Here is a 12,429-nt window from a genome sequence, read left to right on the forward strand (position 1 = left end):
TTTCCTTTTTTCCATTAGAGTAAACCTATTTCTTCCAGGACAACTGCCCTCAATAATGTCATTTAAGTTGTTGAGAGGTCTCAAAAGGAACTCAGCTTCTTCTCAGACTCAGAGTGACACAGCTTCTCCCGATCCCATCGGGGAGATCACAGCTTGGTTTCTGCCTGGCAACAGAATTTGAATATTTAGGATTATCCCTTCCAGTTCCTCGGACTAGAACCTGCTCAAGTACGTCAAACATCTTGGGAATAACGTCATTTCCAGCGTGTGATCCAAATAACATGTTCTAATCTGCTTCCGTGAACAAGCCTGGACATTGACTTTCTCTTTGGGAACTGACAGAGTTGTGTTTGACAGAGAGTTATAATTCAAGGACAACCACTCCTCCCCTTTTAGAAAGCTGGATTGTGATTCACTGGGAGGGAGTACAGTGGATTTGTTATGTATGTTGTCTCTGGAACTGGCTGGGCCTATTTCCAAACCCTCACATGTGGTTTATAGACATACCTCCTGGGACATGTTCTGCAACCTCTTGAGCTCTGGTCTCCTAGACTGAAAAATGGGGATCAGCCTGTTACTCAAACCAGGAACCAGAGTTAGCCTTGACTTCAGCTGTTCCATCACCAGGCCCAAATATGTACTGTAGACGGACCCAGTTCTCTCCAAACCTTATCCACCACCCTGTATTAACCCATGATCATCTCCAACATGAAATGTGACAGTAAGCACATTTCAAATTTCCCCAGTTTTTGCTCTTATCTCCCTCTGATCTACAAGACAGCTGGAGAAATATTTTTAATATAAACCAGATCCTTCACTTGACTGTTTAAAATTGGCCTTGCAAGGCTTCCCAGGCACTCAGAAAGAAACCGAGTCTCCGTAGCTCTGGATGGCTTGGCCCACCTGCAGCCTTAGCCATCACGCCTCCCTCCCTGCCCTGCTCTGATTTGGCTTCTCTGATTCTCTTTCAGCCCCTCCATCAGAGGAGAGAGTTTCCTCACATCTGCCTCAAGACCCTTTCTGCCTGCCTCCTTACTCTACAGGTCTCAATATATACATGTTACCCTCCAAGAAAGACCTTCAGGCCACTGGACCTAACCCTAAACCCTGTTATGCTGCCACACCTTATGTGTCATTTATCATATGCCATTAAATATTTATTTTTATTTAAGGACTATTTCTTCTACTCTACTGTACCCTCTCCAGGAAAGGGACCATGATGATTTTATCTCTGTATCCAGAGCCTCTGGCACATAGAAAATGTTCAACAGATACTTTTTAATAAATAAATGAATGTGTGGTAGAGTTTTGTGAGAATTAAAGGCGAGCTACCTGCAGCTCCCTGTGTTGGGGCTTAGCACACGGAACAGCTCGGTGAGTGTGAGCATCTCTTCTGCTGCTGTTGTTTCCATTATGAAACTGCATCCCTCCTGAGCTGACAGAACCTTCTCGCAAACTCTCAGCACAAGAGAGGAGATAGGATACATCCTCCGTGTCCTGGTTCCACATCATTTCCTACCTTTTTCCTCTGATCAGATTTTAAAATTTCATTCTTTCATCTCTAGGAAAGAATTTTCTAATTTTTTGTGTGAGTTTGAAATTTTTTTTTTTTAGATTTTATTTATTTATTTGACACAGAGAGTCAGAACGAGAGAGGGAGCATAAGCAGGGGCAGTGGGAGAGGGAGAAGCAGGCTCCCCGCTGAGCAGGGAGCTTGATGCGGAGCTGGGATCCCAGGACCCTGAGATCATGAACTGAGCCAAAGGCAGATGCCCAAGAACTGAGCCACTCAGGCACCCCAAGATGGAGATCTTTAAACAAATTATTTTTCAACACTTTATTGAGGTAGGATCGACACACAAAAAGCTGTCCATACTTAATGCACACAACCTGATGAGTCTGGAGATAAGAACACATTCGTGAAACCATGACCACAACTGGTACAATAAACATATCTGGCACCACAAGAAGTTTCCTCTAATCTCTTTAATTTTCAGTTTTTTATGTGATAAGAACACTTAACATAAGACCTATTTGAGAAGCAAATTTTTAGGTGTAAAGTACGATATTGTTCATTATAGGCTCAGCGAGGCACAGTGCCTCTCTGGGACTTACTCCTCATGCAGGACTGAAATTGTACACCCTCTCTCCTTACTCTGCAGAACCAGACTAAGGGCTGAGTCACCAGTCCATCTTCCCCAGAGTAGTACTCAGCATCGCAGGATAATGGGTACAAGCTCCATTATTCTCCTTCCCTGCTGAAGGAGCAGTCGTGGGGGGCTGGGGGCGGGGGAGGTTGTGCACTTTCTCCCAGTCCTGCAGAGCCAACCAGCTGCTGGCATCCCTGCTGACTGCTGCAAGCTGGGTGCTGTTTGTAGGGCCGTGCATGGTGGGGTGGAGCGTGCCCAATGGGGTGACCTCTGCAAGGGCCGACACAGGCCAGCTGCTGGGCTCCACCATTGGACCAGCTGATGGGCAGGGCCCATGGGCTGGTTTTGGAGATTCACATGTCAGTCGCCATGAGCCCCATCCCCTTTTCTTTGTTCTTAACTGCCCCTCCATGAGGCAGAAATGCACATTCCCAGGCCCGTTTGGAAAGGCTGGGGAAACCGGCACACTCGCTTCACTTTCTGTGTCTCCTGTGAGAGGAACCACAGACTGAGGGAGTCTCTCCGAGCACTGGGCTGTGCCAGCCTGGGGCTGGCGGATGTCCGTAAAGTGAGACTGTTCTCACCCTTTGCGACATGGCTGTTCTCCGATTTTGGGTTCCGCTGGTTCCTAGGACCTCTCAACGAGACCCTGGACCTCTAGTAAAAGTGTATTTGTCCATGAATGGCTCTTCCATCGGTATTCCTGTGGGAGGGCAAGGCTGGGGCCCTCTTATCCCACCATCTAGCTGACGTCACTCTGCTACATCTTTCCTTGGTGTGTCTTTTTCTGATCACAAAAACAAATAATCCTCATCATAAATAATTCAAACATTCCACAAGCAAAAATCCCCTCCAATCCCCAAGATAAATACCACAAATGGTTTCCTATTAAAGAACAACTTTTTTTTTTTTTTTTTTTACCAGAATGAACTATTTTTTAGATTGCCTTTTTTTTTTTTTTCTTAAGAATTTCTCTCCAGGGGCCTGTGGTTGGCTCAGTAGGTGGAGCCTGTGACTCCGGATCTCAGGGTTAGGGCTTCAAGCCCCATATTGGGTATGGAGATTACTTAAACTTTTTCTTAAATCTTTTTTTTTTTATAGAGTTTTTATTTATTTATTTTAGAGAGAAATAGTATGTGAGCGGGGGAGGAGCCGAGGGCGAGGGAGGAGGAGACGATTTCCAGCAGACTACTCACTGAGCACAGAGCCCAGGCAGGGCTCAATCCCAGACTCCAAGAGATCATGACTTGAGGCAAAACCAAGAATCAGTCATTTAACCTACTGAGCCCTGCAGGTGTCCCAACATTTTAAAAATTCTTTTAAAAAAAAAAAAAAGAATATCTCTTGAACAATATCCCAATGTTAGAACCTGTCGTTGTCCTACATTTGTTTTTGCTTTTGATTAATTTGTATCAGTTTTATTTTTTGATTAATTTTTATCAGTTTTATCCACAAATCCAGTTGTGGATTTTTTAATCCAGTTTTATCCACAAATAGTTTAAAGTCAAATAGTGCTTTAAAATGTGTATAACAAGGGGGCTTCTTGGTGGCCCAGTTGGTTAAGTGTCTGCCTTCAGCTGCCCCTCATGGGGGTCCCTGATCAGTAAGGAGTCTGCTTGCCCCCTCCTCATGCCCCCCTTGTGCACACTCTCTCTCAAATAAGTAATATCTTTAAAAAAATAAAATGTATTTAACAACTAACTACAGTGTCTTGTTTCCTACTCGCCTCTCAGATGCGCGTACCACCTGTTGTCTACTGACTTCTTACCTGTTTACATTCATTCTAAACTACATCCTCCTAATATGAAGACGTCTCAGTTTGGGCCAAATACATATTTAAATGCTTTCATCATTACGACCATGTAAAATATTGTTGGTTACTGAGCCAAGAAGTGACTATGATTACATGTCTCTTCTTGCACAGTTTTTAGTTTTTCTTGGAGCTAATTGTCTCATTTCCCTCTTTGCTCTGTTTTCATGAAACATCTAGATTCCCATGCCCTCCGTTAGCTCTGTAAAAGCGATTCTCAATATAATTCTCTACCTAGTTAAATCTGTTAAATAACTTATTAGCTTTATGTTCTTCTAGAGGCATCCCTACTGGAGCATCTGACCTCCTACTCCAGGCTGAGCTGGTTATTTTCTATGCCTGATGCACAGCCATTGTCTTGGGAACTACCTTTGCTATCACCTCATTAAAACGTTTATCTGTCTCTTCTGTGAGATATTCCAACTTTTGTATCTATGATTTCCTTTATATATTTCTGAACCATTTAAATAACTATAGTAATAGTGTATTGGTTTTGTGATTTTAAATGAATAAAATTCTTCTTAAAATTTAAATCCATTTTTAAAGTTAAATGCAAAATTTTAAACAGGCCAGGACTGTTGGGGAGAGCCCATGGGATGGAAACTATGTGATGGAGACCAGCTTTTAAGATTCAGTGGAAAAGATTCAGTGGGAAAGGGTGAGCCAGCTTGAATAGGGAATGGCCAAAACAGTGGTTGCAAACAATAGATGAGCCAAACAAAACTCATCAAAGTTAAATTAATCTCACATATTGGCCATCAACTATATGCTCAGTCAGTGGAATAGGAAAGGACTGAGAAAATTTGATCAGGAAGAAGGAAGAACTTCTAGGAACAGAGTTGTGGAGGCATCAAGGAAAGAGAAGTTTACTGCCATGCCCTACAAGATGGCGTCAAGCTCAGAGGAAATCTCTTTGGGTAAAATTGTGCCTTCTACACTGAGAGGATCAACCAACAAAAAGGAAGACTTTTGAAGGCAGAGAGGAAGAAGGAATAATCTGTGAAATCAGGGCAGGCAGAGAAACGTTTTCAACATCTAGGATGCCAGAGAATTGGAGATCAAGTCATGGAAAGGGATACTAATCTATCTAGAGCAGGAAATCTACAAGAACCCACCCTGAGCCTGGACAGCCCTGGACAGGATCACTACTAAAATGGGAACTAGAAATGTGTCCATGAATATCTAAGAAGTGAGTAAGAAACAAGTTTTAAGAAAAACTAAGCTACCACTTCACCATAGACCAGGTAATAAAATATAGATTTCTTAATTCTTACATTTTCTTAAATCTTTAAACATCTTCCATATTTATTATCAGTGTCACACTCTCTTCTGTTGGCTTCTGTGAAACCACGTTGTCCCAAGTTTTCTTCTTCTTTACCAGCTGCTTCTCGGTTTCCTTCTGAACTTCTTTCTCCTCTGCAGGACCAGTAAAGACTGGACTTAAGCTTCAAACCTGGGCCCCTTTCACTTCTCCATCTCCATGTTCTTACATGATATCAACCATTTCCATCGTCTTAATATGATTTATATGCTAATGGTTCCCAAATTTAAATCTTTAGCCTGTCCTGTTGGCTTACATCACTCCTTGGCATCTCCACTTAGATGTCTAACACACATATCAAATTTAGAATGCTGAAAAAGAAAAAGAAAAAAAAAACCTTTGGATTTCGCTCTCCAAGGCTCTTCTACTACTCTTTCTCATATCAATAAGTGGAACCATTGTTAATGAGAAACCTCCTTTACAGGCCTGAAGACCACCCAATGTTCACCATATAATTAATCATTTTATTCCCTTTCTTGTGGGAAACAAAAGGAGTTAGCCAACTGTAAGTAATCTATTGTTATGAAGGTAAACACATTAAGACTTGGATGCCCCATTCCCAAGACATAGAAAATGCATTTTGCAGCCAGTGAAGAAACCATTCTATGCCTACAAAATTCCTATAAAGCAAAAACAAAAACCTTGCTTTGTCCAGAAAATAAGCTTGTTCTTCAATGTTTTCCTTGCAGAATGGAGGAAACTGCACCACCATTAAACTGCTTTGATTGAGGGAAGGAGACTGTGGTTGGCTGTTCTGGGAGAGTCATGAAAGAGAAGTCCTGTCCCCTTTTAAGCAGCCCAGTCCAACCCCTGGCAGTCCCAAACCTTTGGCATGACCTGCAAGACCCCTACTTACATCTCCACTCCTTCCACAGCACCCCATCACATTTTCATTTCAGTCCTGGAAGAGTGCAAACTCTGCTTCTGTGCCTTTGCATATTCAGTTCCCTTTGTGATAGGTTCTACACACACACATGCATGCACACACACACACACACACACACACACACACACACACACAGGCCAGCCAGCTCCTGGTCATCCTTCAGGACTCAGCTTCTATATCATTTCTCTAGAGAAGCCTTCTCTGACAAATTGACCCTCACTATTCCTGAACTGTGGTTTTATAGCTCCCTCTGTCTCTCCAAACACGTACACAAATTGTAATTTAATAAGCATTTATGTAATTTTATGTCTGATATATCTACCATACTGCATTCTGAGTTTCAAGAGAATAGTGACTGTGTCCCCAGAACCTCACATGGTACCTAGTCTATCAAAGTAGACATTCAATACCTACGGGTTGAATAAAGGAGCAAACAATAGATCAGAAGTAATTTGGTAGATGGGGAATTTAAAGACTGGAGGAAGGACCAGGGTACAGAATGAGTGACATTAAGATTGTTAGAATACAACCAGTGTATGTGAATGCTGGGAACACAAGAGGGGATTCCTGGTATAAAGAGAGACAGCTCTTCAGTGGAATCACACCAGGATGGCAAACCCCAAACTGTCTCATCACAATGGCCTCTGGAATCTGAAATACGAAATTACCCCTCTTCCTTACATGCCCCCTCTACTCACTGATGTTTCCTCCCTCCCTCACTCATTTGAAGTCATCCAGACCCTTAGTCCCTATCTGATAGCTTTCACTGCCTGTCCACACATCAATAAAGTCATTATTAACACTCTGTGCTCTCTTCCTTCGCTTTCCATTTTGCTGAGCCAGCATCCAACCCAAAGGCTTGCCCTGTCCCATCCTAATTTCCCAGTGCAACTTCCGACATCCATAGGAGAAAGCCAATGACCAATGGACACGCCACAAGTCCATGCAATTTCTCGTTGGACCTTTGCTAATCCAAACCCCTTCACCCTTTCTATATTTTCAGTAATCACCTATACAGTGGTTCTCAGCCCTTGACTGCTCATCCAAACCACAAGAGGAGCTTGTAAACCCACCAATGTAGGATCTGACATCCAAAGATACTGATCTAATTATTCTAGGCTGGGATTCAGGTGCAGCCTTTCTGAACTCCCTCGCTGACTCCGAGGGAGTAGACTCGGGTCTACGTACTGGCAGAAACATTCTTTTGCACACATAGACTACACGGTGTGGTCTTTGAGAGGAGACTGATCTCCTTGGCGAGGTAATGTGTTGATCTTCAGGTACTTTAATAGAACATAGATGGCGCGCTTGCAGACTCGAGAAACCAAGCTGGAGATGAAGCTTCCCCAGCTCTTCCCCATTCCTCTCCACAGGCTGCTGCCCACCTGCTGCCTCCCTCAGAGTTAGCACATAAGGGTGGAGGAGAAAACAATCAGAGTCAGTGAATGGCTGGGAAAAGGGGTTTGGGATCGATGATGGAGGTGTTGTGGGGCTGGGGAGTCAGTAATGAAGTGAGGAATGAGCAAAGGATTCCGTTGGCATACTTTCTTAAGTCCTAAACCAGAAATCACAAACTGGCAGCTGAAGATGAAGATCCTATCTACAGATATCTGGCCCCACAGTGCTTTAATTTTGTTGTTGTTATTACCCTGTGCTCACTACAAGTGTAGCTGCCATCTGTCACAGACAACGCTATTACAATACCATCGACTAGCTTCCTATGCTGTGCCTTTCCTCCCCATGACTTATTCATTCCATAACTGAAGGCCTATATCTCCCAGTCCCCTTCACCTTAATTTTTTATAGAGGAACATGAAAAATTGAGACAATTTACCTTCTTTAAAAATGGTTTCCAGATCCCTTACCATACTAGGAGCACATTTCTATAGGGCAGCAATATCTGGTGTTAAGGGACATTTGTCCTATTCTAAATGGGGCTCACACTCTACACTTCATCCCTGGCCTGGCCCACCCACCTCACTGACTTATTTGATATGCCTGATATCTATAAAGATTTAAATCTCCAACCTCTAGATTAAGCCATGAAGCTTTGCCCCACTCCATACTGGTCCAAGAAGCAGATTAGTAAGTCAGGCAAAAGGCCTGACCTCCCTTCCTCACTCCCATCTACCCCTAAACCAATAGTTGGATCCTGTGCGGCTTTAGAACATTTCTCCAAAGCTTTTAGTCAAGACCCACAGAGCCCCCATCCGGGTCCAATGTATATGTTTCTAGGAGGAAGATTGCCACTGATGGAGGCAGAGCAGAGAGAAGGCAACCCTGCTCCAGAGTCCCTGGGCAGACCTTTCATGCTGAATTTCACTGTGATGACAATGAGCTGAGAAATGACTTCTCAAGTTGAGAAGGGGGGAAGGCTGAACTCCTGATTCTCCTCTTCCCAGATGTTGCCTGAAGACACTTTCTGTGGGAAAGAAGGAAGAGGCCATTGTCATTGACCTCTACCAGACCACTAAAAGGAATGACTTATGTCCCCAGATTTCACTTCTTCATACCTCGTCGTACCACTCTTCTGAAGCCTCCTTCTTAAAAGCATCAGTATGCCGGTGCCTTCTGGGGCATTTGACATTACAGAGTCCTCTCCACTCCAAAAGTTTCCCACTTCTTAGTTCTCAGTACGTTGTGCCAGCCTAGCCCTCTCCTCTCTCTTTCTGGTCCTTCTTCCCTTTCTTTGGCTTGGCTTCTCTTAGGATTCTTTTCTCATAAATAGATTTGTTTCTCATGATTCTGCTGACTGGATGTCCCATAATCACCTTAAACTCTGCCCCTTTCTCTCTCTTTTTACTCATTTCCATGGACTATATGTCATTAATACTTCTAGTGACTCAAAGGAGAAACTCCCTACAAAAGACCCTCCTGGGATATGATAACAATCCAAGTCATAGGGTGAGTTCACAGCAATTTAAGACAAAAGGGAAGGTAACTTAAGTTTTTAACTTCTTACAACAGAGACTTTCAAGAAAGGAAGGGACAGGAGCCTGCTTATGACAGAGGGCAGAACGTGCAGTTTGAAGAGACCTAGTCAGTGTCACAGGCTTATATTTAGAAAACAAAATGCACCTCTTCAACAGTTAATCCTATGAATAATTGCATTTATTAAGCAGTTGACATTTAGCTATTCATTAATTTGGTAAACATTTAACTGCTCCCTACGTGCTAGGTACTAGGTATTAACATTTAAAAAGATAGACAGGGCCTCAGTCCTCAGAAATCATGGGGATAACGGACACTATACAAATATGCAACAGATCCGGGTGAGTAAACACAAATAAATACAAAATTACCTCCGTGGTAAGTGCTATATGAGTCCTTCAGAGGTACAGGCATGTTGAACCTGCCAGGCTCTACGGCCTCAGGGCTTTATACTTGCCACTCTCAGTTCACATCTCTCTCCCCATATCCTTGTATGGCCAGTTTCTTCTCACCAATCATATCAAAGATTTCTCTGATTTTCCTACCTAAAATTTCTCCCAGCCTCCCTACCCCCACTCATTCTGTCCTGTACCCTTTGTTTTCTCATACCACATATAGATACATTATTTATTTCTATACAGGTTTCTTGCCTAGCTCCCCAATTAGAGTCTAAGTTCTGTGATGGTATGGATTTTGTCCTTTTTCTTCACTGTATTCTTAGCACTCAAAATAGTGTGTGAGACGAAGGGTGCCTGAGTGGCTCAGTCATTAAGCGTCTGCCTCAGCTCAGGTCAATGCTGGGATGGAGCCCCGCATTGTGGACTCCCTACTTGGTGGGAAGCCTGTTTCTACCTCTCCCACTCTCCCTGCTTGTATTCCCTCTCTCACTGTGACTCTCTCTATCAAATAAATAAATAAAATCTTTTTAAAAAATAGTGTGTGAAAAGAAATAGATACTCTAAACTTTTGGTAAACTGATGAAGGAACAATTATAGAATAACGAGGAGAAGCCTACTCAGACAAAGGGATCAAGGAAGGCTTCTCTGAGTTAGTGACTTCTAAAAAAAATTTACAAATAATAATCTGAGACCAAAACTTCTTATCTGGTGTGGATACACATGCACACACACACACACACACACACCAGTTCTCAACCTAGAACATTCCCTCTCCTGAATCTCAGGATGACTTGTCAAGGCAGTGGGCTGGCATTCAACACCCATCCCATCTTCCTTCTATGGGTCTTCCTGGGCTATAGAAAGAGAACATCTAATAAACTACATATCCTAGACCTCTATGCAGTTGGGCAGTACCTTTCTGTTTTTCCTCACCAACTTTTTGTTGCACAGATAGAGGTTTGAAGGAAGCAAAGTGTCAGACTTAATCAGTGTTGACATTCAGATATAAGACTCAGAGCTTGGAAATGGGATTCACAGAAATCAGTGACTTGACTATATATGGGAGATGAGGATGAGACATATGACTATGATGAGTCAAATATATCGATGATTGGCTGAAATTCAAAAATGAAGAGGAGGAAGTTTGGAGAAGATAATTAACATGGTCTTGAATGAATTTAAGCCACCTGAAGGACATCCAAATTCTCTGCACTGATCATCAGAAATAGAAGACTAGAGGGATGCCTGGGTGGCTCAGTTGGTTAAGCAGCTGCCTTCGGCTCAGGTCATGATCCCAGCGTCCTGGGATGGAGCCCCACATCGGGCTCCTTGCTCAGCAGAGAGCCTACTTCTCCCTCTGCCTCTGCCTGACTGTGCTTGCTCTCTCGCTCTCCCTCTCTCTGACAAATAAATAAATAAAATATTTTTAAAAAAAGAAGAAGAAGAAATAGAAGACTAGAGCAAGAGAGCCCATTTGGGGCTGGAGCTACAGATCTGGAAACCACATGCATTTGGGTGGCAGCTGAAGCCATGAGATTGGTGGGATCACCCAGTGAGAAGAGAAAAGAACATGTAGGGAGCCCTGGGTAACTGAGAAGTTACCCATGAGAAAGAAAATCCAAGAAAAAACAACAAAGAGAGTTGACAGAGAGGTAAGAGAACCAGCAGATCTAGAATCACAACAGTTCAAGATAAAAGAGGTTCAAGGAAGTGGAAATGATGACAAATTCTGCAGAAAACTTAAGTAAAAAGTTTGCTAAGCAGGAGATCATGCATGACCATACAATGAACAGTTTTAGCTTTGAATCTCATGCTATAAGACTGTAACACCACCAGTCTTTCTGTTAGAGTCGCATGCATTCCTCGAGTCATTGTCCTCCAACTCCTTGAGTTTAACTCCCGGCTGGCTAACTTGTACGCTCTTCGACACTGCTCCTTTTGAACTTCTATCCATGCACATGGTCCTTCCCTTAACCTTGTTTTCCAGATCCCTGACCTCCTGTCCTCCAATTACCTTGTCTTCCACTCCTTTCACTTGATTAGCTTTTCAGTTGGTCCATCCTGGTCTTCTCCTCTGTCTTTCTGTCTCTTCCTTACTGCTCCTTGGCTTGCTTCCTCTTGTGATTCCTGTCCCATACCCTGATTTGTTTCTCTAGATTCTGCTGATTAGCCATCTTCTGTAGTCATACCGAGTACCAAAAGCTATAATCTTTCTGTAATCTTAGTTTCAAGCATTCTACTCTTTCTAATCTCACCTTCTATCTTTCTATTTCACTCCTTCTTTAGCCCCAGCTCCAATAATCCTTTCATTTCCATGCCCCAGCCAATAGTCCATTGATCCAACTACCTTTCACTGTCCCTCCTGCCCCTCATGACATCACTTTCCTCCTTACCCAGTTTAATAACTACAGTAAGTCATTGTCATCACTCCCTGTCACACACCCTCAAGTCCCTTGTTCCATTTTGAGTCGTATCACCTGGCAAATAAATAAATAAAAATTCAATACTGCTTAATTCCAACTTGGGCTTATTCATGCCTGAATTTGTACAACTATCTGGAAAAAGAGTATACAACCATGCTATGATTAGTCTCACTTAAATTTATGATTCCTAACTTCAATGCTACCAAGCAATTATACTTTATTTCTGTCATTCATTCTCTCACTCTCTTAAACAACTACGAGGTGAGGGCAGAGAAGTCATAAGGGGCACCACCTTTCAATACTTAAATTAAGAATGTCTTAACTTAAGAATGTCTTCATTCTCAAGTTCCTTACTGATAAAACAGAAGGTATATGAAGAGCATTTCCACATGCTTCCATTATAACAACCAGCCACCCACCTTCATTTGTATCCTACTCTGTCTTCTCTTCCTCTCTGTATCTATCTTCATCTTCCTGTTACTATGGATGAATTTAATTAACTGTGTCAAG

At 42.7% G+C, this 12,429-nt stretch overlaps 1 protein-coding gene across 9 annotated transcripts in view; it reads left to right on the forward strand.

Moving 5' to 3' along the window:
- The window catches only part of SLAMF6 (SLAM family member 6), a 35,845-nt gene extending 31,352 nt beyond the window's left edge, over positions 1-4,493 (forward strand). For 4 of the 9 annotated variants that reach the window (XM_082704301.1, XM_082704304.1, XM_082704302.1 and 1 more), the window contains one exon: positions 972-1,305. In XM_082704301.1, coding sequence (XP_082560427.1) covers positions 972-1,220 — 249 coding nt within the window. In that variant the 3' untranslated portion in view covers positions 1,221-1,305. Of the gene's footprint in view, positions 1-18 lie in introns of all 9 variants that reach the window. The other 5 variants (XM_082704305.1, XM_082704306.1, XM_082704308.1 and 2 more) reach the window with 3 other exon arrangements.
- Positions 4,494-12,429: the final 7,936 nt, after the last annotated feature.

Source organism: Mustela nivalis (genome assembly GCF_964662115.1).
Source record: "Mustela nivalis genome assembly, chromosome: 16".
NCBI lineage: Eukaryota > Metazoa > Chordata > Mammalia > Carnivora > Mustelidae > Mustela > Mustela nivalis.